This window comes from Prionailurus bengalensis, chromosome B4 (assembly GCF_016509475.1).
Source record: "Prionailurus bengalensis isolate Pbe53 chromosome B4, Fcat_Pben_1.1_paternal_pri, whole genome shotgun sequence".
Classification (NCBI taxonomy): domain Eukaryota; kingdom Metazoa; phylum Chordata; class Mammalia; order Carnivora; family Felidae; genus Prionailurus; species Prionailurus bengalensis.
In genome coordinates, this window is record NC_057358.1 from 24905548 (window position 1) to 24917793 (window position 12246).

The 12246-nt window shown below is 37.0% G+C and overlaps 1 protein-coding gene across 1 annotated transcript in view; it reads right to left on the reverse strand.

Moving 5' to 3' along the window:
• The window catches only part of MASTL (microtubule associated serine/threonine kinase like), a 35380-nt gene that overhangs the window by 20306 nt on the left and 2828 nt on the right, over positions 1 to 12246 (reverse strand). Inside the window, exons 2-4 of the mRNA XM_043565051.1 lie at positions 11921 to 12058; positions 3658 to 3797; positions 2839 to 2927 (exon numbers count right to left, since the gene is read on the reverse strand). Of these exons, the coding sequence (XP_043420986.1) occupies positions 2839 to 2927; positions 3658 to 3797; positions 11921 to 12058 (367 nt within the window). The remainder of the gene's footprint in view (positions 1 to 2838; positions 2928 to 3657; positions 3798 to 11920; positions 12059 to 12246) is intronic.

Genomic DNA, 12246 nt, shown 5'->3' on the forward strand with positions numbered 1-12246 from the left:
ATGTTTGTTGTATTACTATTTATGCTAATACAAATGTAGGATTACTTGGGATCCATTTTATTTTACTTTATCTTTATAATTTTTATTTTTTATGTAAGCTCTACACTTAATGTGGGGATTGAACTCATGACACTGAGATCAAGAGTTCAATGCTTTACAAACTGAGCCAGCCAGGTGCCCTATGGGAGCCAAATTTTAAATAATTCATGAGATATGAAAAAAATAAAAAAATATTAAATGGCTATAGTACTTAACACAACATTTTTATAATTTGTGACTTTTCTCAATATCTTATCTGAAACCCAGGGAACTAGATTTGCCTCACAATTAAAAAATGTTTAGATTTTAGGTAATGTGATAGGGGTGCCTGGGTGGCTCTATCAGTTGAGTCTCTGACTCTTGGTTTTAGCTCAGGTCATGATCCCAGGGTTGTGGGTTTGAGCCCCACATTGGGCTCTGTGCTGAGTGTGGAGTCTGCTTAAGATCCCCCTTAAGATTCTTGCTGTCTCTCTCTCTCTCAAAAAATAAGAAGAAAAAAAAAAGGAAGAAGAAAATGGAAAAAAAAAAAGGTAATGTGATAAATTACAGTGGTTTTTTAAATTTTTTTTAATTGAAGTATGACACACAATGTTACATTAGTTTCAGGTGTACAGCATAGTGATTCAACAACTCTACACATTATGATATACTCACAAGTGTAGCTATCATCTGTCACCACACAGTGCTATTACGATACCACTGACTATATTCCTTATGCTATACTTTCCATCCCCATGACTTATTCATTCCGTAATTGGAAACATGTACCTTCCACCTCTCTTTCACCCATTTTGCCCTTTTGCCCCTCCCCACCAAGAAACCATCAGTTTGTTCTCTGTATTAATGGGTCTGACTCCACTGTTTTTGGTTTGGTTTGTGTTTTAGATTCTGTGTATGAGTGAATCTACTGGTCTTTCTGTTTGACTTATCTCACTTAGCATAACACCCTCTAGTTTCATCCATGTTGTCACAAAAGGTAAGACCTCGTTCTTTTTTATGGCTAAGTTAATACTCCATTGTGTGTGTGTGTGTCTGTGTGTGTGTGTGCACACGCCACATCTTCTTTATCCATTCATCTTTCGATGTACACGTGGGTTGCTTCCGTATCTTGGCTATTGTAAATACTGCTGAAATCAACATAAGGATGCACATTATCTTTTCAAATTAGTATTTTTGTTTCTTTGGGTAAATATCCAGTATACTGTATAGTTAGGAACATCCTTAGTGGCATCTCATCTAGCAGCCTGGTACTCAAATATTATTATTACTGTTATAAAGAGTATGAGTAGTTATGTGAAATTGGATTAATAAAAACTATAAATAGCCCACATCAGTTCAGGTCAAATTTTATTATCAGCTGAAAAACCTTTAGGTATTCAAAACTTTTTGAAATTTTACTCCTAGATAAAGAATTATAGATTTATATTTAATTTCAAATAATTATAATCTCCTGCTTTATAATTTATAAGCCCAATTTTCTAATGTTCATTTATTTCTACCTGCTACCAATTTAATAGATAATACCATATGCTACAAAGTCAATAAACTCTCAAGTATCCATACTTTTTTTTTTTAGACTTTTTAATTAATTAATTAATTTTTTGATTTACATCCAAGTTAGTTAACATATAGTGCAACAATGATTTCAGGAGTAGATTCCTTAATGCCCCTTACCCACTTAGCCCATCTCCCTGTCCACAACCCCTTCCAGCAACTCTGTTTGTTCTCTATATAAAAAGAGTCTCTTATGTTTTGTCCCCCTTCCTGTTTTTATACTCTTTTTGCTTCCCTTCGCTTATGTTCATTTAACACTTTTTCTAGTTTCTCTCTTTTAGAAACAATGCTGCTACAAAGTTATGTTCATATTATTTTGTTCTCTAGAACCATTTCCTCAGAACAAATTCCAAGACCAGACACCTGGGTAGCTGAGCATCTGACTCTTAATTTTGGCTCAGGTAATGATCTCAGAGTTGTGAGGTTGAGCCCTGCATTGGGCTCTGCGCCGACTGCGTGGAGCCTGCTTGGGATTCTCGGTCTCCCTCTCTCTCTGCCCTTCTCCTGCCCATGTGTACTCTCTCAAAATAAATAAACATTAAAAAAAAAAAAAAAGAATAAATTCCAAGACATAATCAGTCACTAGGTCAGAAAGAATGAAAGCTTCTGTTCCTTAAAACACATTGTTAGACATACGTTGGAAGGCACTGTGCTAATTACAATGTGTAACTGTGCTTTTACAGTCTCATTAATTCTGGATCTTCAGTTCACTCTCTCTCTCTCTCTTTTTTTTTTTTTTTTGCCTAGCTTAATAGTGTGAAATGATTCATTTGTTATTTTTTAAGTTAGCATTTCTTTCATTACTAGTAGTGAAATTAACATACTCCCATAAAAATGTGTGAGTTTGTGTGTGTGAATCTTGTGTGTAGTTTCTTTGCCCCTAGTTTATCAAGGTGGTCCTGTCCGTGTGAGTAAGTTCTGTAGGTATTACTTCATTCTAATCACTCAACTGATGTTTAATTGGTCAAACTAGTTTCAGTAGAGACAAAAAGTCAGAAGAACAGAAATGGTGAGTTCTTCTTTGAAGATCCAAAGATCTTTGAGGGCCCTTAAGGATTTAGGAATAATTATTATCATTTTTCATCTTTAATAGAAAGGAAATACCAATATACCTTTCTAGTCTTTTTTGAAACAAATAATCAAATTTTAGTCATTATAAGCTAACAAAACAGTGTAAGTTAATAACATGTAGTGCGTAAAATTTGTTGGATTTTTAAAAAGGTACTTACCTCCTATTTTTCTTACCTCTATTCAAAGTAACTTTGGAAAGGCCAAAATCTGTTAGCTTAATATGACCTTCATTAGAAATAAGCATATTGTCTGGTTTCAAATCCCTGCATATACAAAAGACAAATATCAGATAACTAAAAAAGAGCTAGTGTTGATGTTAGAATTAGCAGGGGAAAAAGCCAGAAAGTTACAGAGAAGATTCAAACCCCATATATTTTTTCTCTAAAATAAGGCACTTATTGCTGGCTTTGAAAATGTGGGAAACAACTCTCAAAAGTAAATGATCTTTTGTATATTTGAACCTATGAGAAAGTTAACTGATGTAATGCTTTATTAGCTTTGGCATTATTCATTAGATTTTTCCATTAAAACAAATAAACTTCATTAGATAAAATAAACTTCAGACCAAGTCAAAATCATATTTACCTCTCTCAAGGAGGGTAAGATTAAGCCTTAATAGAGGAGAGCCACTTAGAACATGACATTTTAGAACATGACCGTGCACAGAGCAAAACACTGTAAGTCAGCTTGAATTATAAAATATAGCACTTTTGTGTGACAATAAAGGAGTAGAAAAAAGATTCAATATTCTTCACAGCAAAATGGCATACTGATGCTCAAAGCAACATATTAAAAAAAACAAAGGGAGGGGAGATGAAAGAAGAGTTGATGGAGGTTCTAAACATACACAATATGTTTACCTGGGTTATCTACCAAACTTTAGATAACCCAGATACATAGGCAAATGATTATGCAAATATTTCAGACTCAAATATTTAATACATAATTTGATTACTTGTGCTTTTAAGTAATAGTTTGTACAACAGTCTCTACCTGTGGATGATTCCATGTCTGTGAAGATAGTCTAGAGCCAAGGCTACTTCAGAAATATATTTGACAGCCATCTCTTCATCAAAATAACCATATATATGTAAGAGAGACTTGACATCTCCACCAATAAGATATTCCATTACCTATCAAAAAGGAATATAAATATTATAAAATACAAACAAGATGATTAACTTTAAAAATGTTATTTGAGTGTTACAGTTATATATTTTTAGCATGGTTCTATAACAGACACATTTAAAAAAAATTTTTTTAACATTTTTATTCACTTTTAGAGAGACAGAGAAACACAGCATGAGCGGAAGGGGCAGAGAGAGAGAGGGAAACACAGAATCAGGCTCTGGGCTCTGAGGTGTCAGCGCAGAGCCTGACGTGGGGCTTGAACTCACACACCAAGAGACCATGACCTGAGCTGAAGTGGGCCGCTTAACCAACTGAGGCACCCAAGAGCCCCCAGACACATTTTCTTAAAATTTATTTTGAAAGAGAGGGGGGAGGTAGAGTGCAAGCAGGGGAAAAGCATAGAGAGGGAGAAAGAACCCCAAGCAGGCTCTGCACTGACAGATCCTCAGCCTCAGCCCCAGTGGGGCGCTTGAACTCATGAACCATGAGATCATGACCTGAGCCGAAATCAAGAGTCAGATGCTTAACTGACTGAGCCACTCAGGCACCCCAGCACAGACACATTTTCTTGGTATCACTCAGTATACATTAATACCAAGTTTGCTCATGTTGCCATATACTTTTTTTAATTTAAATGAAAATGTTTAATCTAAATAAAAATTCAGACTTATACAAAAGGTATAAGGACAGTCCCATATACTCTTTATCTAGATTTACCTATTGTGAGCATTTTGCCACATTTGCTTTCTTCCTCTTCTCATATATGAATATAAAATAAACCTTTGTTAATAATTAACAAACATGTTATTATTATGTTACATAATAAAATAATAGGATTATTAACATTATTGATACCAATATCTTTTTTTTTTTTTTTTTAACATTTATTCATCTTAGAGCATGAGCAGGGAAGGGGCAGAGCGAGGGAGACACAGAATCTGAAGCAGGGTCCAGGCTCTGAGCAGTCAGCACAGAGCCCAATGCGGGACTCGAACTCATTCATGAACTGTGAGATCATGACCTGAGCCTCAGATGCTCAACTGACTCAGCCACCCAGGCGCCCTGACACAAATATCTTAAATGCATGTATTTCTATTCAGACTAAAGAAATTAATTTAAAAATATGGTGATGTGCCTGGGTGGCTCAGTTAAGTGTCTGACTCTTGATTTCAGCTCAGGTCATGATCTCATGGTTTGTGAATTCAAGCCCCACATCAGGCTCTGCACTGGCAGCATGGAGCCTGCTTGGGATTCTTCCTCCCTCTCTCTCTGCACCTCCACTGCTCACACTCTCTGTCTCTCAAAATAAATAAATAAAGATTAAAACTTTTTTAAAAACATGGCAACATTAACAACTGATATTTATAGCTTTAAAGCTTTTGCTAAATAATTGGAGAATACAGTTGAAGAGGTCACGATACAAAATTCTTCATCATGTATCTAACAAGGATATTCTTACATAACTACAGCATAATAAAATTCAAGGAGCTTAACACTACTATAATGTATTATCTAATCTATAGTCCATATTCAAATCTCTCTGAGTATCTAAATAAACATCCCAGATAGCACTTCCCCTCATCCCCTTGCCCATGCATGGGATTTAGTTATCATGTCTCTTTAGTCTCCTTTAATCTGGGACAGTCCTGGGGCGCCTGGGTGGCTCAGTCGGTTAAGCGTCCAACTTCGGCTCAGGTCCTGATCTCGCGGTCCCTGAGTTCGAGCCCCGCGTCAGGCTCTGGGCTGATGGCTCAGAGCCTGGAGCCTGCTTCCGATTCTGTGTCTCCCTCTCTGCCCCTCCCCAGTTCATGCTCTCTGTCCCAAAAATAAATAAACGTTAAAAAAAAAAAATTAAATCTGGGACAGTCCTTTGCCTTTTTTGAGGGGGGGTAGTCTTTCCTGACATCTGATTATTTCCTCACGATTTAATTCAGGCTATGTATTTTTGGCAGGAATACTAAATAAGTCAACTAAATAAGATGTTGACTTTTTCCTAGAGACTCTCACCAGATGGGACACCTAATGTCAGCATGTTCCATTACTGGTGATGTTGACTTTGATCACTTAGTTAAGGTGGTAACTTCAGATTTCTCCATTGAAGAAGCACTTTTTTATCCCTTGCTCATTAATAAGTAATGGGGGAAATACTTTGAGAGTATGTAAATAACCTGTTTCCCAACAAATTTTCAAGCACTGATTTTAGCATCATGTGACTATAGGTGATTCTTGTCTGAATCCACTAATGCTATGTGGTTGCAATACTATTCCTTCCACATGCACTAGTCATTACTCTCAAAAATTTGTATCATTTTAAGGTATAAGATACTGCCTACTAAGAACTTAATAAAACAAAGTCCTTTCTTTCCCTTTTAGGCCAGTAATTTCCCTGGTAGAGACTAGTCAATGTTTGTTGGTGATATCAATCATTAAAACATTTACTAAGCACAAAATCTGTGTTATACACTGTGCTAGCACTGGGAATATAAGCATGAATAAAATGTCTCTGCCAGTGAAAGAGTTTAAAGTAGTTTACAGTAGGGGCGCCTGGGTGGCGCAGTCGGTTAAGCTTCCGACTTCAGCCAGGTCGCGATCTCGCGGTCCCGGAGTTCGAGCCCCGCGTCAGGCTCTGGGCTGATGGCTCAGAGCCTGGAGCCTGTTTCCGATTCTGTGTCTCTCTCTCTGCCCCTCCCCCATTCATGCTCTGTCTCTCTCTGTCCCCAAAATAAATAACCATTGAAAAAAAAAATTTAAAGTAGTTTACAGTAGTAGAAAAATAAGTAAATAGATCCTGTATTTGAGTTCATGAGAGTGTTTATTTTCTTACATTCTCATCGATTGTTATTGATCCTTTTTATCTTTGTTAATCTAAAAAAAAAATGGACTTGTTTAAACATTCACTTTATTTACTGTTAGGGAGATATAGGACCTTTACACAATTTTTGGTCTTTTATGTATCTTCTGTGAATCACTTCTGTGCCCATTTTTCTATTGGGTATTTAATTATTTCTTATTGATGTGTAAAACCTGTTACACAGTAGTAAAATTAGCCCTTTGTGTGTCTTTTTTTTTTTTAATCAATTCAAAATTTTATTTTTTTTTGATTTTTATTTTTACCTTTGTGTGTCTTTTGAACAATATTTTCTCCAAACTTGTTATTCGACTATGTAAATGGTATTTTGTATAAAAATGTTTTACTTTGTACTCAGTAAGACCTACACCAACTTATGATTATAAAAGTTTTCTTCTAGTACTTTTATGGATTCACTTTTTTAAGTAGAAATCTACAATACGAAAGGGGAACAAGTGACTCTAGCACTATGTCATGTTTCATAACTGTTCAGAAAATTATTTCAAGTAACTTCAAAAAACAGAATTTTATTTTTTATCATTATTATTTTTTACAACTGCAGGAAATTATAATTTTTTTATGTTTATTTTTATTTTTGAGAGACAGAGCACCAGCAGGGGTGGGGTAGAGAGACAGGGAGACACGGAATCTGAAGCAGGCTCCAGGCTCTGAGCTGTCAGCACAGGGCCCGATGCAGGGCTTGAACTCAGGACAGTGAGATCATGACCTGAGCTGAAGCTGGACGCTTAACCAACTGAGTCACCCAGGTGCCCCCAAAAACAAAATTAAAAAAAAGTTTATTGGGGTGCCTGGGTGGCTCAGTCAGTTAGGCTTCTGACTTTGGCTCAGGTCATGAATCACAGTTTGTGAGTTTGAGCTCCCAGTCGGGCTCTGTGCTGATAGGGCGGAGCCCAGAGCCTGCCTCAGATTCTGTGTCTTCCTCTCTCTCTGCCCCTCCCCTGCTCATGCTCTCTTTCAAAAAAAAAAAAATTTTTTTTTTAAGTTTATTTATGTATTTGAGAGAGAGACAGAGACAGAAAGAGGGGGTGGGTAGAGGGGCAGAGAGAGCGAGGAAAGAATCATAAGCCGGCTCTGCAATGTCAGTGCAGAGCCCAATGTGGGGCTCCATCTCACCAACCATGAGATCATGACCTGAGTCAAAATCAAGAGTCGGATGGACACCTAACCAACTGAGCCACCCCCAGAATTATGATAGTATATCCCAAGGGGAAAAAGAACTGCAAAAAAATCCTAAATTGAATCCAGTTGCTTTAGTGTTAGTAAAACAATATTGGTACTGTTGTTTGGAAAATATCAGATATACCTAATGTTGTAAGTTAAAGCAAATGAATAATTATGTTAATGTTGTTAGGAACCTGCACAGTCAGGGTAAAAGAATACATATTTTTTTCAAAATATTTTTACATGTTATATATTTTCCAAAGATGTTGAGTAAAAATTCTATAATTTTCCATTGAATTGGAAATTGAAGCATGAACTCATGATATATTTTTCTCTTTCTACAAAAATGTTTTAAAATACATAAGTCATGGGGATGAAAGTACAGCACAGGAAATATACTCAATGACATTGCAATTAAATTTGGTGACCAATGGTAACTAGACTTATTGTGAGGATCATTTTGTAATGTATAAAAAGATGGACTCGCTATGATTTACACCTGAAACTAATAGGATATTGTTTTTAATCTTTTAATTTTTCCTGATGCTCTGTAAGGTCTTACCACATACTGTTTCATAAGCAGTGTCTGATTAAACAGTCAGTCCCCTATTGTCTTTGTGAATGGAATACATCAGTGTTTCCTTCTTTTTCTGTAAAGAGCCAGATAGTAAGTATTTTAGGCTTTGTGAGCCATGTGTGGTTCTATGTGGCAACTACCTCACTCTTCTGTTGTTGCAAAAGAGCAGCCATAGATAATAAGTAAACAAAAGGATGTAGTTGTATTCCAATAAAATGTATTTATTCATCAAAATTCAAATTTCATATAATTTTCATATATCACAAAATATTATTCTTCCTTTGATTTTTTTCAACATTCTAAAAATGCAAAAACTATTCTCAGCTCACAGGCTGTATAGAAACAGTGGACCAGATTTGGCTCACCACAGACATAAAAGATGTAAAGTCAATTACTCTTTTTTTTTCTTTTTTAAATTTAATGCTTATTTTTGTGAGACAGAGAGAGACAGAGACAGACAGAGTGTGAGTGGTGGAAGGACAGACAGAGAGGGAGACACAGTATCCAAAGCAGGCTCCAGGCTCTGAGCTGTCAGCACAGAGCCCAATGTGGGGCTCGAACTGACAGACTAAGAGATCATGACCTGAGCTGAGGTCGGAGACCTAACTGACTGAGTCACCCAGGTGCCCCAAAAGTCAATTATTCTTACAGTATTTTTCACCTTCTTACTGATACTCTATATATTTTTTGACTCAGTGAATTATCCTATAAATTAGACCCATATCTCTGGCTTTCTCAGAGCAAAGGTGTCTCCAGAGGGGCTGTCTTTAATACTGATTTAGGGTGAATTCCAATACAAATTTATATCTTTTCTCCAAAATCCAACTTCACAGCTTCTCACAGAGAAGGTCATTACAACAGGAACTGCAATTCATGCTAAGGTATTCATTGGAGTGTTTTTTAGAACAGTAAAAAAACCCAAAGCAACTCATCAATAGGATATTTGTTATAAAAATTATGTAATTCCTAAATAAATCTATGGAATTCTGTGTAGCCATTAAAAAGGATGAGGTCTGGTGCACCTAGGGGGCTCAGTTGATTGAGCATTCAACTCTTAGTTTCAGCTAAGGTTATGATCTCACGGTCTGGTTGCGGGATTGAGCCCGCAGGTCCATGGAGCTGGCTTAAGATTCTCTATCACTTCTCGGCCTTTTGGCTAAGATCAAGTGAAGATTCTCTCTCTCTTTGTCCCTCCTCCACTTGGACGAGTGTACTTTCTTTCTCTCTCCCTCAAAAAAATAAATAAAACCTACTTAAAAAAAAAAAGGATGAGGTCACCAGTAAGTGGGAAAAAAAATAAGTAGAACAGTACTTACAACATGATCACATTTCATGTACTTATTTAAACTGTACAAAAAACATTTATTTATTTATGTTTATTTATTTTTGAGAGAGACAGTGCAAGTGGGGGAGGGGCAGACACACACACACACACACACACACACACACACACACACACACACAGAATCTGAAGCAGGCTCCAGGCTCTAAGCTGTCAGCACAGAGCCCAACACGGGGCTCGAACCCATGAATCGGGAGATCATGACCTGAGCCAAAGTTGGACGCTTAACCGACTGAGCCACCCAGGCACCCCTAAAAATCTTTTACCCATCCTGCATTAGTCCCAATGCAGAAAAGGTGCTCACCACTGTCCTAGAAAAACTTTTTACTTTCCAAAATTTTCTGGCCTTCCCATTAAATCTGTGTAACCACATTAAAAAAAAAAAATGAGAGAAAGAAAAAGTGTGAGCAGGCAGAAAGGGAAAGAATCCCAAGCAGGTTCTGTGCCCTCAGGGCAAAGGATATTTCCACCGTCTAGATTTTCTCTTACATTTATATATCTAACCATTAAGGATGGTTTACTGAGTGTGTAATACAAGGAATAAGACAAAAGCATGAGATCATGAACCATGAGATCACAACCTGAGGTGAAATCAAGAGTCAGATGCTTAACAGACTGAGCCACTGAGGCGTCCCTGTAACTACATTTAATGTCAGTCTAAATATACTCACAGATTTACTGAAAGACTAGAAATGGATTTAACCATCAGGTACCAAAAGAGTTTTAGATTTGACTATGTTTATAACCTTTCCTGGACATTCAGGTCTACAACTTGAAGTTGAATATCATGTTCTTCCACACGAGAGTTCTGTTCAGACTCAAACTTTTATAATTTTTTTTAAGTTTATTTATTTTGAGAGAGGGAATGTGTGTGTACTCACACACGTGCAAGCAGGGGAGGGGCAGAGAGAGAGGGAGAGACAGAATCCCAAGTAGGTTCCGTGCTGTCAGATCTCACAATCAGTGAGATCATGACCTGAGCCAAGATCTTAATCTTAACTGACTGAGCCACCCAGGCACCCTTCAAGTTTTTGACATAGAAAAAAGTTGAAGTGTGGCACAATTAAGTTCCACAGAGGGCTTCAGCATATCGAGGATAAAGGGTTTCCACTACTGAAGGCAATCAAATTATGAAAGAAATCAGCATTCCATTGGTAAACTATGAATCTGGCGTCTAAAATCTACATCCTGAGACCCATTCATTCATAGAAAACCATTTGTGCATACCAAACAGAAGCTATTGGAGTCACCAAACATTTAATCCATAGATCATCTCAGAAATCAAAAAAATCTCTAAAATATGTAGTCAAGATATCCTCACCAATTCCTCCCCCCTCAAATTCTTCCTTAGAAATGAAAAGCAAGCAATTGTCAAAGTCCACACACCCAATATCCACCACCTCCCCAAATCTTTATTACATACCAAACTTTGTATAGTATTCCCATTATGTGTCTTTTACTTGCCAAATATTTTTAGCACCATGTGCCAGACACTGTTCTACATGCTTTATATTAACCTATTAAAATTTCACCATAACCTCTGACGTAAGTACTATTATTATCTCCATTTTGCAGGTGAGGAAACTGAGGTGTGAAAGTTAATTTTATGTGTCATTTTGGCTAAGCCATGGTACTCAGAGATTTGCTGAAACATGAACCTAAATGTTGCTATGAAGGTGTGTTAGATGATATAAACATCTAGGTAGACTTTGAGTTAAGGCTGATGACCCTCCATATTCTCGGTGGGACCAATCCAGTCAGTTGAAGGCCTTAAAAGAAAAAAGGCTGTCCTCCATGCCTCCCACCTCTACCCTACCCACCCCAAGAAAAAGGAATTATGCTTCTACACTGCTTTTTGGATCTGAGTTGTAACACCAACTCTTCAGGTCTACAGCCTGCTGGCCTACCCAGCAGATTTCAAACTTGAAAGCCCCAACAATCACAAAGAACAATTCCTTAAATCCTCACCCTCTACACACACCACATACACCCTATTCTTTTTCTCTGGTGAACCCTGGTTCAAACAACAGGTAAGGGTACTTGGTCAAAGTCATAAAGCTAGAAAGTGCAAAAGTTGGAATTCAAACGCAAGTGCTCTAAACTCAGAGACTGTATTCTTCTTGAGTCACTGAATTCAGTGATTGCTAAATGAAGAAAAAAATGGAAAATTACTCACCAAGTAGACATTATTTGCTGACTGTAGTGAATAGTACAAATGGACAATGAAAGGACTTTTGCTTAGTGCTAGTGCGTCCCTCTCGGCTTGCACCTGATGTGTCATATTTTTGTTGATCATATCTGCTTTTTTGACAACCTATGGTAGACAACATGATAACACATTCATTTTATTTTTTATTACAAAGTGTTCTCAAGTTTCAGAGTTGCCTTTTGTGAAAACAACCAGATGAAAGAAAAAGATGAAGAGAAAACACAGATGTCATTTGTACTCCACATTGCCATCAGGAAACTGTCAGAAAAACAGCAAATATGGTGAAAACAAAT